This window comes from Mytilus galloprovincialis, chromosome 8 (genome assembly GCF_965363235.1).
Source record: "Mytilus galloprovincialis chromosome 8, xbMytGall1.hap1.1, whole genome shotgun sequence".
Taxonomy (NCBI): Eukaryota; Metazoa; Mollusca; class Bivalvia; order Mytilida; family Mytilidae; genus Mytilus; species Mytilus galloprovincialis.
Genome location: NC_134845.1, coordinates 31,397,853 through 31,414,972, shown reverse-complemented (window position 1 = coordinate 31,414,972; position 17,120 = coordinate 31,397,853). Strand labels below are relative to the sequence as shown.

The following is a 17,120-nucleotide window of genomic DNA, read 5'->3' as shown; positions in this document are numbered from 1 at the left end:
GGCATAACTTTTGTAAAAAAAAACAACCATCGAGCTACATGATTTGCAATACGACGGATGCCTCATTTGGAGCAGATTATGCTTACCCTTGTGATCAGCTGGGAATAATTAAAATTTTTGGTGTTGTTCGTGTTGCTCAGTCTTTAGTTGTTTTGTTGTGTATTGTTGTTTGTTTTTCGTTGTCTTTCGTTTGCCATGGCATTGTCAGTTGGTTTTCGACTTATGAATTTGAACGTCCGTTTGGTATCTCTCGATTCGTTTGGAAATTTGCCTATCGAGTCACAAATCTAGGGATCTTTGATCATAGCTATTTGTCATCTCCAAATAGTTCATCTTATTTTATCTATTGTACGTAACTTAATACCCATTCCTTCCTGAATTTGAGTTGGATACCAATTTTCGTGGATTTCGTGGTTACAGCTGAACCACGAAATTAAATGTTCAACGAATTACAAATTTTATAAAGGCTTATATGAAGACTTCATCAAAACCACGAAATTAAATATCCATGAACATGATTGTTTTCCTTAATCCACGAAAATTGGAACCCACGAAAATAAATATGAATCTACAGTATAACTTTATCTGTTCTAATGTCTGATATGGGAGACAAATTGTTTAATATTGTTCGTGATTAGAAATCTAAAGAATAACAAATGTTTGATTATTTTCAGGGTGTAAAGAAATGGAGTAACGATATCTACTTTGGTTCTCAGAGAATATCAAGCATGAACCACTCACTAATCGAACTATGCACGGCTATGCCACATAAGTAAGTCCGTCTACTTTGGTTCACAGAGAATGTCAAGCATGAACCACTAGCTGATGAAATCATTTATGTCTATGTTGAAAAAGTCACTTTGTCGTCTTTAAAACAAAGAGAATATATAGCATGTACCAATACGACTATATATGCATGACAAGTATTAATACATCTATCAAACAACGATGACAGTTCAGTTTGACCAATCAGAACGCAGAACAGGATTTAAACATATAGATTTAAACGAATTTTCAAAGACACAAGAGGAAGCCACAATTTTAGATGTTGATGAGATATATATGCCACACAGCGTGAATAGCAATTTACCAAATACTTTAAGAATATCTTAAGGTTTTTTTCTCCTTTTGCATTGACTTAATAAAGGCAACAGTAGTATACTGCTGTTCGAAATTCATAAATCGATTGTGAAAAAAACGAATCCGGGTTACAAACAAAAACTTAGGGAAACGCATCAAATATAAGAGGAAAACTACGACACAACAGAAACACAACATTAAAATGTAATAATTATATGTCTGCCACTGAACCTTTGCTTTACAACGTTTTTTTCTTTACAGAATGAACATAACAGAGGATGAACTAAAACCATTTCTAGAAGGATGGAGCATCCAACAAGTCATCAAAGCTAATCGACTTTTCATTATAGATCTGAAAGATATAAAAGATATCCCTGTGAGAAGTCCTGAACTTATTGTAAGTTCTAATGTTTGATAGATTATAATAACTTGTTGGTATGTCCAACGTTTTAAATTATGACGTAGTACCTCAGCTTCATCGACATGTTCTTTCAATTTTTGTATTTTAATTGAATTATTACTACATTATTTATGAGAATTGCATCAAGTTGACCAAAGTGATATTGACCTAAGAAATAAATTGAGATAAATAAATTATTATCAAGTTTTTTCTAGAAAACATTTTAAATTCAAGATCAAGCTACATCCGAAATTTGTATAATTGGTCAATAATATAAAGCATTTATTTTTTTTTCAGTTGACATGTCCAATAGCATTATTCTTCTTGAATGGAAAAAAGCAACTTGTACCAATAGCGATTCAGCTGTTCCAAGAGAAAAGAGAAGATAACCCTGTAAATATTCTATTCTCTGATGAGAAAAAATAATTCATTCTTTATCAGGTTTTATAACGTAGGATAATGATGAATGTAATGTTTTGAACAATATACTTCTCTCATAAAACGAATTAAAAATTTTCAAAATATACGAACATTTACGCAATAGAAATATTTTTATTATTGAACGACAAAAGAAAAAAGTACAGACAGATAAATGAAAAAGTTTTCATCAAAATAAAAACAGACGTAAAAAATGAAGTAGCAAAATATCAAACTCCAAGTTAAATTTGAAAAAGGGTGGCAGTCCGACTGACCAAATCAAATGATAGACTATATCAACCATCTGAACGAATGGGATACAACTGTCATACTTCTAACTTGATTCAGGCATTTTCGAAGAAAATTGCGGGTTAAACATAATTCAATAGCTGGTCAAAACCTCTAACTTTAACAGCACTTTTCAGAAGAAAGCATGGACACAAACTTCTGGTAACAACTTTGTATGCTGACATAGCTGGCTGAAATAGGGTATATAGTATATTTCGTTCAGAATGTGTGTGTGTTGCTAGTCATCAAATTGTAATAAACCACATGTATGTTCCACAATCATATCCTCTGTTCCTAGTATATGAAACATAAGGCTTATCACTGGAATGTTACCTATCAGTAGCAATTAACCATGCCACTAATGGACCAAGGAAATGATTATCATTGTGTGTAATCTGAGTTCACTCCCCTATTTTGGCGAGGATTCTGTTTTTGGCAAAAAAAAATTCATTCTGTGTAGTTTTGTGTGTATTTTTTTCTTTTGAGTATTTTTCTTTATATGCCTTTGTTTTTCTTTCTTTTTCAACTTTTTTTTAAAACGTCTTATCGAAGATAGAACAAAGCAATTGAGATATTTTAAAATGCCTTACTGCAAGATGATCACATTATAATTCAATGTATAAACTATCAAAGTTATAGAATAAGAAAATGAAATGATGTCGATTTTGCAGTGAAATTCACTGGTAAACTAATATTGATCTGAAACGACCATTTTGAACTGAACAGATCTTTTAAGACTGCACAATAAATTGTATGTTTGTTTTCTACATAAGAAAATGTCTGTACCAAGTCAGGAATATGACAGTTGTTGTGTTGTCCATTCGTATGATGTGTTTGTGCTTTTGATTTTGCCATTTGATTAGGGATTTTCCTTTTTGAATTTTCCTTGGAGTTGAGTATTTTTGTGATTTAACATTTTGTTAAGTAATTTGTTAAGCCATTCAGTCAATTTTCAAACTTATCCAAAATGTTAAATTCAGTACTGTTTTTAACATTTCGCGTGAAGTCAGTTAAGACTGTTCATTAAGTCTCTGTTCAGAAAATTGACTCATTGTTAGAACTAAACATGGCTGGATCATTCATTGTTAGATATTTGCAGATGATGTTAAGATCATAATGATAGTTTATGACTGAAAACATTACTAGTGGTTTATCTGAAGGTTTTAGAATTTATTTAAGGTTAAAAGTTTAGTTTTAATGACATTACAAACTTGACATTTTTGAAAGTATTGTTAAAGTTCCAATAGAAAGCTAGACTCGGTCCTGTAGTTTTCGTACAGTTCCAGGTACAAGATACGTTTAGTTTGATAAACAGTAGTTTGGTCTCAATATAGTAGTTTGGCCACAAGCTTCAAATTCGTGTATTTATGTGTTTGTTTGAATATTTCAGTTAATTGTGTTGTATGTTTGTGATGTGTGTTTGTGTAGTTTTCCCTGCTGGATCCCAATTATTGTCACCGTGACCTATTGTGTCAGTTAGGGTTGCTAATACAACGAAACCATAAACAATTGTCACAAAAATGGGAGGCTTAGCTAGGTTTAAACCGATGTTTTAACCAAAATTTCCTCGAAAAATGACTGTACCAAGTGAGGAATATAACAGTTGTTTTTCACTTTTTTCGTTGATTGATAGCGTTAAAATGTTTAATTTTAAAGGCCATCCCCTTATTGAATTTGCCTTTGGAGTTGGATATTTGGGTTATACGTTTTTTTTTTACCCTCGAACGCACAATTAATTTAATAATGACAATACAGTCATCCAAAGTTAGTATGACTCGATATTATGGTTGGTTGATATGGTTAAACTTATGGTCAAGGTTAATACTAGTTAGGAGTGAAGATTATGAGAAAATGAGATTACAATGTAAACATGAAAACTTAACTAATTTTTATGAAATTAAAGTATGAAATAAGCATTTATGATAGAATCATTATGTATCAGAAATGTATAGAATTAAAAAAAATAAATTATAAAGGATTTTTTTGCTAGTATAACAGTAGTTTGTGCTATTAATAGGTGTTCATACCAACAGACCCACCACACACGTGGTTAATGGCAAAGATGTGGTACAACCTAGCCGATGCTTCTTACCATCAGTCATTGACTCATTTAGGTAGGTATATACTACTGCTAAACAGGACCATACAAACACATTACAAATGTTTTGTCATTCTTCTTTTTAAATTTTGTAAAAATGCAAAGCTTTCCCACCCTCAAAGTCTACAGATATGTGTCACCTTTTTGTTATAATGGTTTAGTTGTCCAGTAGTGCGCCGACATGCAATACTTTATCATCCTTATAAAAACATCGTATAACTTGCTCAACACATGATCTCTTGAAAATAGATAATATATATAATATATATGAGGATCTTTTCATTTCATAATGGAAATATTATTGACAATATGTAAATGATTCTTATCAAAATTGATATAATGGTACTATAGATTAACTTGAATTCTCTTGGTATTCGCTTCACTATGCACTATAATTGCAAATTTGCATCTACTTATCATTAAAAAATTTTCTACGGAGAGTTGACACATTTGATGAGTTTTTACTAACATTTTCAACCCTCCGTATTTTCTGTATAGTTTTCATGAACCTCCAGTTTAATAAATAAACATATTTTGATGTTAACAAACAAAGAATATTACTTGTGCACAATTTATAAGACAAAAAAAAAAAAAAACCCGTTATATATGTAGTCCTGTCGATATCAATATGTACTAAAATTTTGGCATTTCATCCCTTTCTCAGACTGTTAACCATATCTGTATCCATTTGATGTGTAGGTTGATAATTCAGTCTTAAAGAATCGTATTTATATATTTTTTATTATTTGCTTTAAAGTAGCTTTCAGTAATTGCAAGTACTCTTGGATTGGTACTTTGTGTCTGTTAACTTTATATTAGTTGTTTTTGTCCCTTTTTAATCTGATTAGGCAAGCCATTTCCAAATGATTTTTAAAATTAATGCCACCTTGCTGTGTTGTTAAATCATTGTTTTAGTTAAGTTAATAATGTATGCGATTGCCACTTAATCTAGCCACTCATTGAATAATTATGCAAGTCACATGACATTATACTTTTTATGGCCCCGCAACGAAGTTGTCGGTGCCATATAGTTTTACCCTTGTCCGAAATTCCGAAATTCCGTCATTCCGCCATTCCGCAACAAACCATTATACGGATTTTTTTTTAAAACGCCTTCAGATAATGGGCTGAATTTTGGTATGTGAGTTAACAATAATGAGTTACAGATCAAGTGTAAGTTGCATCCGGCTCCTATAATTTTCGCCGAAATGACAAGCTTCGGACTTTGATAAATTGTTAAAAATCACAGTTATACGAACTTTTTTTTCTGAACACTTTCAGATAATGGGCTAATTATTGATATGTGAGACTACCATCATGTTTGTGTCCACATGTGTTATTGAAATTGCACATTTTTCAACTTTTTGAGACGGGGCCATTCGTGTCGCTTTGACACATCTAGTTTTAATAAACAATAACTTCTTTTATCTCATGAAGAACATGTTTTATTAGAATCAGTAGCCACCGTTTATGGAGTGCAGTTGTAATCAAAGCAAATCGCCTGTTCCTAGTCAGAAGCCTCTGACCTTTGTTAGTCTTATATGATTTTTAATTTTGGTTTCTTATGTATATTTCGGAGTTTTGTATGACGTCAATTATCACTGAACAAGTGTACATTTTTGTTTAGGGCCAGCTGAAGCACGCCTCCGGATGCGGGAGTTTATTGTTGCGTTGAATACCCATTGCTGTCCTTCGGCTGTTGCCTGCTCTTTGGTCGGGTTGTTGACTCTTTGACACATTCCCCATTTCCATTCTTAATTTTAAGTCCTCAAACTTAAACTAACAAATATTCTCTCTAGTTTGATAATTTCTACATTTTGTTTCAGCATTCACACATTTACTTATGGAAGGAGTGTGTGTGGTAACACACAGACAACTGTCTCAGTCTCATCCCATCTTCAAACTTTTAGCGCCACATTTTCTGTACCTGATAGCAATCAACACGTAAGTACAATAAACTACCATGTATAACAGGGCATATTGACGGCCGAGTAGTCCGAGTAGTCAACAATTAAAAAAGTAGTTCATCTACATTATCACTTACCTGTCATCACTGAGGTTCTTAGTTCGAACCCTGCATCTGACAGGTGCATTCACATTCAATCTTAATCGACAAGGACTGTCAGTGGTCCTGCCAAGCAAGATGTTTTATACTGCAACTAGTTGTGTTTATTTCCTACACAGCTATATATTTTGCAATTTCAGTTTCATGTTTGTAACCCGGATTTATTTTTTTTTCTCAATCGATATATGAATTTCGAACAGCGGTATACTACTGTTGTCTTTATTTGATCATCAGGGATACTTTTTCTACGACCAGAGGTTCATTTAGGAATGAAAAAAAGTTATATTTTTCTGTCATTTACCTAATATTGTATATTTCCCGGGCACTTCGGTATCCTCCACCACTAAAACCTGACCGTCACGATAAAGCAAGTTGTGCTAAAAGTGGTGTAACAAGCCACCAATTAATCACACTATCATTACTGTTGCTCTTTATAAATTATGATGCTTGTATCATAATATAATATTTTCCACATTTTAATAAAAGGATATCTACGTTTAAACAATTTGCAAATAGTTTTGATCATATCATTTTATATTTGATGTGTTGGTTCCTTTATGCAATTTTTTATATTTGATCAAGGAAAAACAATGGTTTTAGCTTCACAAGTTTACAAATATATGTAAATGGTAAATGAAAAGCAATGTCGAAAACTAACTCTTTTTTGAACAAATTGCTATAATTATTAAGGGATAAACGCAAACCTTTACTAGTTCCAAACATGTCAAAGGTTTTTTTTATAAAGAACATATTTGAGCATCATATTTTAAAGTAAATGCTACACGTGATAAAGAATTTCCATCGTTTCTATGTTTGTTAAACACATGTGATGTTCTTCAGTTGCTCCATGTTCACACATTCATACGCACTATTAAAACAAGACAATATGCATCACCTTTAGAATATGTATACAAAACATTTCAATAGTTTGACAAATGTAATCTTCCTATATCTATAAACAATAAAGTTTCAATAAAATGCACATGCAACTTTGATATAAGTGCGTGTATGCCAAAAACAAGAAATATGTTTTACATAATCAGATGGTATATGAACAAAATATAAGAACAAAAAGTCTCTAGAATTGTCACATTGAGTTCAAGAAATAATTCTAAATACTTCTTATTTCAGGCGAGGATTGGATTTGTTAGTTGCTCCTAATGGGTGGGTAGACAAAACAATGGCAATAGGAATCAAAGGGATGTTTTCATTAATTGCAAGAGGGTACGTATACTTTTCAAATAGTTTCAATTGTGATAAAAATCTTTATCCCTCAACGTAATGAAGATCTTATTTCCGAACTTCACTCGTTTTATTTTTAATTTATAGTACACATTGCCCTACATTATACTATGGCGATGTATATGTCTAACCTCTTTGGACACAAAATCATTTTTCAAAGTACACTGTTTTAAACATGTTGCTGTTAATTTCATGTGCTTGATAACAATCAAACTTTTTCCTTGGGAAAATTGTAAATCAAATTTGGTCCAGATAACTCTTCAATGTACATGTAGATCTAGCGCTTTCTTTATGCATGAAAATATATTTTACACTTGATGTCTACTGAAAATGAAGATTTACAAATAACAGAAACAACCATGTTTGTATCATATCTATATACGTGCCAATTGTAGATGCCAGTTGTCGTTGTACACAATTTATTATGGTAGAAACGTTGATTTAAGTTTCCAAGTCGTTAATATTTCTTAGAACTTGACTTGAACTTGATTTTATCTCAAACATAAAATATACTTTCTATAATTATTCCCCTTTGAACAGGTATGATATTTTGCTTTACCTACCTGATATTGGTCACATTCTACCCGTTTGAAACAAAGAGATAATTTGATAATTGGTTTATTTAAGATAATATGTTTAAACTTATTCAAGACTAATTAAGACAAAATATTTAAAACCAATTTCATACACAGTTATTGTATTGTGTTCTTTTTGTGTTCTTCACTGTTAAAGCCAATATTCACATAAAATTTCAGTTTATTATCTTGATAGATGTATATCGTTTTTAGAATAAATATTTGGAGAATGGATACACATGGGACATTGCCTGAAGATCTTAAGAGGAGAGGGGTATGTATGTTCCTCCTATAATTGGTGTCAAACATACCAAACGGATATTCAATCATATTAGTCGAATACAGATTGACAATGACATGACAAAAAACGAAAAACGGTTAGAATAAATGGCAACCAACGGTGTACAACACATGACATAATCAAATTACTTAAGTGTTGAACATCAGATGACCTTGGTTTCATTTGGATGGTCACAAGCACCTGAAAGTAAGGTTGACAAGTTTGTGCGTAGATGATGAATAAATGACAGGGAATTTAACCTTACCGTAAAATGTTCTTGTTTTATGATACTAATAATAGTGTATTCGCGGTACATTCAATTCATCATCTCCATCATCGTTACCAAATGTTCCGTTATTATTATTTTATCTTTTTTTCAATAGATACACTCGTATAATATTGTATATTCCGAATTATTGCAGGCTCATATTAATATTGTATAATAACTTATTGTTATTCGGAGCGGACTTCATAATAACATTGAGAAAGGAAATGGGGAATGTGTCAAAGCGACAACAACCCGACCATAGAGCAGACAACAGCCGAAGGCCACCATGCAATGGGTCTTCATTGTAGCGAGAAACTCTCGCACCCGTAAGCGTCCTTCAGCTGACCCCTTAAAAATTATGTATACTAGTACAGTGATAATGGACGTCATACTAAACTCCGAATTATACACAAGAAACTTAAATTAAAAATCATACAAGACTAACAAAGACCAGAGGCTCCTGACTTGGGACAGGCGCAAAATTGTGGCGGGGTTAAACATACTTATGAGATCTCCCCCTCCCCCTATACCTCTAGCCAATGTAGAAAAGTAAACGCATAACAATACGCACATTAAAATTCAGTTCAAGAGAAGTCCGAGTCCGATGTCAGAAGATGTAACAAAAGAAAATAAATAAAATGACAATAATACATAGATAACAACAGCCTACTGGCAGTTAACTGACATGCCAGCTCCAGACCTCAATTAAACTGATTGAAAGATTATGTCTTCATCATATGAATATCAGGCACAATCCCCCCCGTTAAGGGTTTAGTATCATACTATCATATATATAATATATGAGAAGAACATAACCCGTATCATGCCAACAACTGCTTTTTAAATAAATGTGTTTAGTTCCAATGCAAAGACCCTATACGTGAATCAATATTAAAGAGATATATATTCGACTAGAACACACCCGCGAAATCGCGGGCATTCAGAGCGTAGTTTAAACTATGTAAAGTGTTGTTGGAAGAATTTTGTGAAATATTGAATGACTGGAGAATTTCAGCAAAATTATCATAAATCATAGGTTATTGGGGACACTGGAAATGTTTTTTTAATCCCTCCTCCTTTATTTCCAAAATTCCCAATGTGTGGTTTTCTATCAATTTCAATATGAATATACATTTAGTATGTTATGAACATTTAAGTAAGGAGCCTGTACTTCAGTGGTTGTCGTTTGTTTATGCGTTACATATTTGTTTTTCGTTCATTGTTTGTACATAAATAAGGCCGCTAGTTTTCTCGTTTGAATTGTTTTACATTTTCATTTCGGTGCCTTTTAAAGCTGAGTATGCGGTATGGTCTTTGCTCGTTGTTGAAGGCCGTACGATGACCTATAGTTGTTAATTTCTGTGTCATTTTGGTCTCTTGTGGAGAGTTGTCAACATGGCAATCATACCACATCTTCTTTTTTTTGTATTTGTAATCAATGAATTTTGTAAAAGATTTCATGACTGGAGAATTTCAGAAAAGGTATCAAAATTGCACATGAATAATTTTAGCGCTTATCTGTATATTATGAACATTCACTATATAAATAAAGTGTATTTACTTTCAATTCTAAGTTTTCTAATCGATCCATGGTGGTCATTGATATAGTATATACAGACCCTCTCTATTTAATAAACTCTGTGACCACCGTGCATAGTAAACTTGAAAATGATAGCAGATAGAATTCTGAAAATACACTTTATTCGTAGTATATGTATGTTCAAAGTATACAGAAAAACGCAAACCGGAAGTATAATCTGACTTAAAATTTTGCCCAATGACGGGACAATATCCGGATGCCCTTTTTCTCGATTTTCTCCCAAAATAACTCAATCTGAATAATCATATGAATGGATGACAAATGCGACTATGCACTGTACCTATAGGACACAGAGGCGTGTTGATTAATTTATTGTGGAAAGAAGAGAAGCGACACCCAAAATGAGGTCTTCTCGTTTAATAGTATAGATATGCAAACGTTATTTTTTTTAAAGAAGTTATTTTTCCCTGTAATTTCAAGCTTTATCATGTTTTTTCAGCTGCTTGGTTTTGGAATCAGTATCCTTATAGGGGCCGTCAGATAAACATAGTATCCTACAAAATTAGGCCAATTATGTGAATATTGGTTAAATGTGTATCTCATTTTAAAATCATTAACAAACGTTGCAAAATAATTGTCAGTCAATGTAACGTTCAAAGAATCTTCATATTATATTTCAGTTATTGAATACAAACATACTTCCAGGATATCATTTTCGGGACGATGCATTGCTGTTGTACCAAGCCATCAAAAATTATGTCTCAAAATATGTCAAGTTATATTATGGTAGGTTTCCCTTCATTGGTATATTACAAATATAGCAGTCTTGAGAGTAAAACGAAAAAAACGGACCTGCAATGTCCTTGTATACATTTTATTTTCATACAGAAGGATTTTACCAAAAATTCCTTACATTTCAGCAACAACCTATACATCATGTGCTCTTCGTGAATAGGCTTTTGATTTTGCAACTTGAATATGAAACGAGTAAATCCACTTTATTGAAAGTTGTACTGCAATCTTGTGAAGAAAAAATGATACTGGTATACATGTTACGTTAAGATACAACCATTTTCAGGTTTATAATCGAGCTTTGTTTGATATAAACTTAATATTTAGATACTAAATTTATATGGTACAAATTGTTCACGAACATGAACAGGATTATGTGCATTTCGTTATTGATTTTTATTCGCATTGTTCAAGTAAACGAGCGTGCAAGATCCCCATGGGTAGTCAATGTCGTTTAAAAACCCTATCATCATCGTGTACGAGTACAACGTCCACTGATGGAGAAGAATTAAGTTGTGAAAAATTGAGATACTAAAGTATTGATAATATATGTTGTACAGTAGTCGTCAACTGCTTAAATAAAGCTCAGTGTAAAAAATAAATTGATAGGAACATCTATATTTTCTTTATAACCCTTGAAATATATGTATGCCATCATTGCTTTCAGACAAGCCTGAGAAGATATTTGATGACTGGGAAATAATGACCTGGGGTAATGAACTGACAAAGTCTAGAGAGAAAGGGGGATGCGGAATATTAGTAAGTAGCATATTTAAATTTCAAGATATAAAAATAGTTTGATTAATCTCAAAGTCACAAAGATATTTTCTCGCGGAGTTGAAAACCCGTTGGTAGCCTTTGGCAGCTATCTGCTCTTTGTTCGGGTTGTTGTATCTTTGACACATTCCCCATTCTATTCTCAATTTGATTTCAACGCGTTAAGCATAAACTTACCATGTGATGCAAGTCCAAGAAAGCCCGAGCACCGGTTTAAGAGAAAATATTTGTCAGATATCGAAGATGATATAAATGTACATTGATAAACACAGTTTCAGGGTAAAACCAGCAATTTAGACAATATAGCGGACAAAGAAATACGGTATAATAATAAACTCATCATAGATACATTGTACCAGGACTAAATTTTGTATATACGCCAGACGCGCGTTTCGTCTACAAAAGACTCATCAGTGACGCTCGAATCCAAAAAAGTTAAAAAGGCCAAATAAAGTACGAAGTTGAAGAGCATTGAGGACCAAAATTACTAAACGTTTTGCTAAATTCAGCTCAGGTAATCTATGCCTGAGGTAGAAAAGCCTTAGTATTTCAAAAATTCAATATTTTGAAAATAGTTAATTTATAAATGTAACCATATCAATGATTATTCATGTCAGCACAAAAAGTGCTGATTACTGGGCTGGTGATACCCTCGGGGAAATAAATCTCCACCAGCAGTGGCATCGACCCAGTGGTTGTAAATAAACTCATCATAGATGCCAGGACTAAATTTTGTATATACGCGGATATTATCAATTTAACCAAAGAACCTCACTTCAGACTTTAAGAAACAAAATAAACATTAAGAAACGTAAGAAGAACATCATGATGTGATTTAGATAATATTACAGGAAATAATGTATAATGTATAAATAGGACAAGATAATCAAGTATATTTTAATAAAAAAAAAAAAATAGGCAGCATGATTTAAGTAACACCAATAAGATAAGTCATCTCATCAGCCTGGTATCTTTGATTATATTAGTTTTATTAGCCATGATGGTATAATGTAAAGTTTTAACCTTATTACTCCTTATACGTAAAATCAGAAGAATTCTGTGTTCTGTTTCTTTTAACCACTGTTTCTGTCATTATCATTGTGTCTTTGATGTTTGATTTGCTCACTCGTTGCTGTTAATATGATGGAATTTTATGCGAATGTCATACAGGTGACAGATTTAGCTAGTTTCAAACCAAGTTAAATGCATTTTTTTTAAAACAGGAAAAGTTTATACTAAGTTAGGGATATGACAGTTGTTTTACATTCGCATCATGTGTTTTGGCTTTTATTTTTGCCATTTGATAAGGGATTTTTGAATTTCACTTGGATTTTTTTGTTGTTTTACTTTTTCATCCGAATGGCAGTGGATCAACCGTCTGGAATATGACCGTCTGTTCAATAATTACCCTGACAACAGTATCGATACTTTATCCCTTATGAAAAAAATCCGTTTAAAGGTTTGGTTATGATTATACGTGAATGACGACATTTTTGTACTTCATAAACGATATAACTAAAAAAAACAGATGGGATGTGATATATGTGAACGTATAAGATTTCTGAACATTGATTTTTATCTGCGAATAATGTCCTTGTACCGATGATAAAATGAAATAAATGTATGAAAATTTTTGTGATGTAATTATTTTACAGTGATATAAAAAGTCTTGTTCCATTACAGGGTGTTCCGAACAACGGAAAATTTGCAACAGTAGAGGACCTTACAATAACATTGACATCCATTATTTATACATGCAGTGTTGGACATGCATCGACAAATTTTCCGCAATATGACGAATATGCGTTCCCGCCGAATTATCCGGCATGCTTAAAAGGAACGCCACCAAAAGACAAAGTAAGTAATTTTAGTGCACTATTTTAATATGATATAAACTACCAAAATCATCTTTACAGATATTGTGTCGATATTTCTTTTGGACCTATAAAAACTCTCAGAAGCAATGTTTGTTTGAAAAGATATTGAAATAATTTGTTGATATCGATTTGCAGCCGGAGATTGTCCAGTACTGATAGCACGTGTATAAGTTGACACAGTTATTAATTTAAAATGAAGATATGAATACGCACTTGTCTATAAGATAAATTTTAGGGTGCATGTAATGTTAGTGCATTAATGTTCCAATATATCATTTTATACTGGTATTCAAATATCATAACGTAACTGTCGAACATGTTAAATTGCCACTGGACGTACAATAACCAACAAACAATAAATCGACAATTTTAAAAAGGTAAATTAGAAACAAAAATGTCAGTAAAAGGAATGGCCACGTCTTGTCATCAAAATATAGGGCGTATTTGTTAAGGTGCAATACCAGGATTTATTTCACCTATAAATCTTTGTTAAATTTGCTAAAAACATTTTGCAAAAAATTGTGCAGAATTTATGTTTCTTTGAAATACAGAATACTTAAGCTTGTCATGAGTAAAGCTTATCCTGTCCATTATTATAGACAAAATTGCACATATATATTTCTCGCATATAAGGAAAATAACTATCACTAGAAGGTAAACAATCATATGTTCACCCTTTTTCACTTTGTACAAAACTTTAGTAACCATGAAACTTCAAGTTGTCAAACTGGTCTATATATATATGAAAACACAAAATATAACAAAAATGTTGCTTTTAAACACCCTAGATATATTTTTATGAATCAGATTTTTTCACTGTTATGAAATGTATGATTATTTTCCTACAACTGTCAAATTCAAAGGAATATTATTTTCGAACCTTTTACATATGCAACCGGATGGGACGTTGTATTACACCTTAACACATATGTATCATTTTTAAAACCTATAGAATTTTATGATATATCTTGCAGAGTCCATTGACAGAAAATGACATTTTGATAGCATTGCCAGATAAACCAACAACTCTTGATATCATGACAGTTACTAAAATTCTCAGTGATAGAGGGACCAATAGTATTGGAGATTTCGAAGTGCAGTATATATTTGATCCACCTGCCAAAAATATAGTTAATGAGTAAGTCTGATTAGTCATCACATTTTTACTTTATATGAGTGAAGTTTCATCACTAGCCAACTAATCAACTAAATTTAGTTAGAACAAAATAGAAGAAAATACCAAGGGAACAGTTAAAATATAATAATGGAAAAACAGCAGACAAAACAATGACAAAAGATAATTAAGGGGTGAGCTTATTTGCTTAAAAGGGTAAGTAGACACTGCTCTGTCCTATGGTATAACATGGTATAATTCTCATTGGGTGATTTTATAATCACAGAAATGAAGAGGGATTGCGGCAACACATCCATGATATACTGTAACCCAGATATTTTCGGTAAAATAATTCGTGATAACTTAAAGTAAAAGTTTTCGACAGAATTACTTAAACTTAACTATTAAGAACTCGTGGTGCACTAGCTTCCTTGTATGTAGTAACTATCAATCCATGATATTATGATAGGAAACACAAGCTCAAGACCCATTGATGGCTTTTGGTTGCTTTCCGCTCTTTGGTGGGGTTGTTGAAATATTCCGAATTTCCATTCTTAATTTTATTATAAAAAAACATGTATTTCAAGTACGTTATGCAGCGGAATGTTAACAGAATTCAATGGATGAATTATAAGAAAGTAATAGCTATTGATATTTTTTTCAGATTCAGAGAAGAACTAAAAGATATTAGTAAAACAATCAAAGAAAGAAACAAAAAAAGAGAGCCACCTTACATCTGGCTTGACCCTGACTTTGTGCCTAATTCGATTAGTATTTGATATGAAATCACATTTTACCATCATCTTTTTGTGCCATTGTGAACTTTTTTCCAGTCAATATAAAATGTTTTAAATATATTGTGTTTTTGTATATGCCTAATCCAAACTATTTAAAAAGATTGAGAGTTTGGTCAATCAAATATTTTCAATAACAGTGCTTTTAACATGTTTTGCCAGCTTCCATATGAGCATGTAAAGTTCGATGGTTAAACCTGAAAATATATATAAGCATTGAGCAAAATTTAATTTATAAACACCGAATAACTTATAAAAGTTCATAAGTTAGTACGATTGAATGACATCATTTTGAAGATTTTTAGTAAAACTTCTTGTATTTTTACTTCACATGCAACTTACTGTTTAAACATAATTAACAGAATTTCCCTTTTCCTTTCGATATCAGCAGCAGAGTTTGATATTATATATTGTTGATCAATTTTGCTGTTCACACTTTCGAAATATCTATAATTATAAATTTTGAGATTAAAGTGATAGGATATGTATTTTCTATTAAAACACAAAATGAAAATAAATATACATTTTGTGTGTCCGAAATGCTCTTTTAATGAAAGGAGTAATTGACAGTTTCGACATGTTGACTTACTTAAATATTTAGTTTTCCTTAAAATTTTGATATTTGCAACTGCAATCTTTCTTTTATAGTTTTTGCTAAAACTGTAAACAAGGTACATTTGTATATCAAGGGCAATAATTGATATATGGTTAAATTGACAATATCCGCGTATATACAAAATTTAGTCCTGGTATCTATGATGAGTTTATTTACAACCACTGGGTCGATGCCACTGCTGGTGGAGATTTATTTCCCCGAGGGTATCACAAGCATAGTAGTCAGCACTTTTTGTGCTGACATGAATTATCATTGATATTGTTATATTTACAAATTAACTGTTTACAAAATTTTGAATTTTTTGAAATAATAAGGCTTTTTTTTACCTCAGGCATATATTACCTTAGCTGTATTTGGCAACACTTTTAGGAACTTTGGATCTCAATGCTCTTCATTTTGTACTTTATTTGTTTTTTTTTCAACTTTTTTTGGATTCGAGCGCCACTGATGAGTCTTTTGTAGACGAAACGCGCGTCTGGCGTATATACAAAATTAAGTCCTGGTATCTATGATGAGTTTATATACCTCCTGCTAAAACAGTTAACAAGGTACAATTGTCTATCAAGGGCAACAATTGCTATATGGTTAATTTGAAAATATTCATATACTTTCTGCTAAAACTGTAAACAAGGTACAATTGTCTATCGAGGGCAATAATTGCTATATGGTTAAATTGACAATATCCATCAAGTTACCTATATTGTTGTTGATTAAACAAATGCTCCTCTATCAAAAGTACTAGGATTATAATTTAGTACGCCAGACGCGCGTTTCATCTACATAAGACTCATCAGTGACGCGCATATCAAAATATTTATAAGCCAAACAAGTAAATAGTTGAAGAGCTTAATGTTGTTTTTAAGTTTCGCAAACATTTTGTAAAGGCCATCCTTCAAG

The 17,120-nt window shown here is 32.0% G+C and overlaps 1 protein-coding gene across 4 annotated transcripts in view; it reads left to right on the top strand.

Annotated features, from left to right (window-relative positions):
- The window catches only part of LOC143085563 (polyunsaturated fatty acid 5-lipoxygenase-like), a 51,019-nt gene extending 35,349 nt beyond the window's left edge, over positions 1-15,670 (top strand). For all 4 annotated transcript variants that reach the window (XM_076261997.1, XM_076261995.1, XM_076261996.1 and 1 more), the window contains exons 4-15: positions 675-772; positions 1,342-1,477; positions 1,778-1,873; positions 4,203-4,299; positions 6,110-6,227; positions 7,480-7,572; positions 8,379-8,439; positions 10,934-11,039; positions 11,713-11,804; positions 13,506-13,679; positions 14,674-14,837; positions 15,478-15,670. In XM_076261997.1, coding sequence (XP_076118112.1) covers positions 675-772; positions 1,342-1,477; positions 1,778-1,873; positions 4,203-4,299; positions 6,110-6,227; positions 7,480-7,572; positions 8,379-8,439; positions 10,934-11,039; positions 11,713-11,804; positions 13,506-13,679; positions 14,674-14,837; positions 15,478-15,592 — 1,350 coding nt within the window. In that variant the 3' untranslated portion in view covers positions 15,593-15,670. The remainder of the gene's footprint in view (positions 1-674; positions 773-1,341; positions 1,478-1,777; positions 1,874-4,202; positions 4,300-6,109; positions 6,228-7,479; positions 7,573-8,378; positions 8,440-10,933; positions 11,040-11,712; positions 11,805-13,505; positions 13,680-14,673; positions 14,838-15,477) is intronic.
- Positions 15,671-17,120: the final 1,450 nt, after the last annotated feature.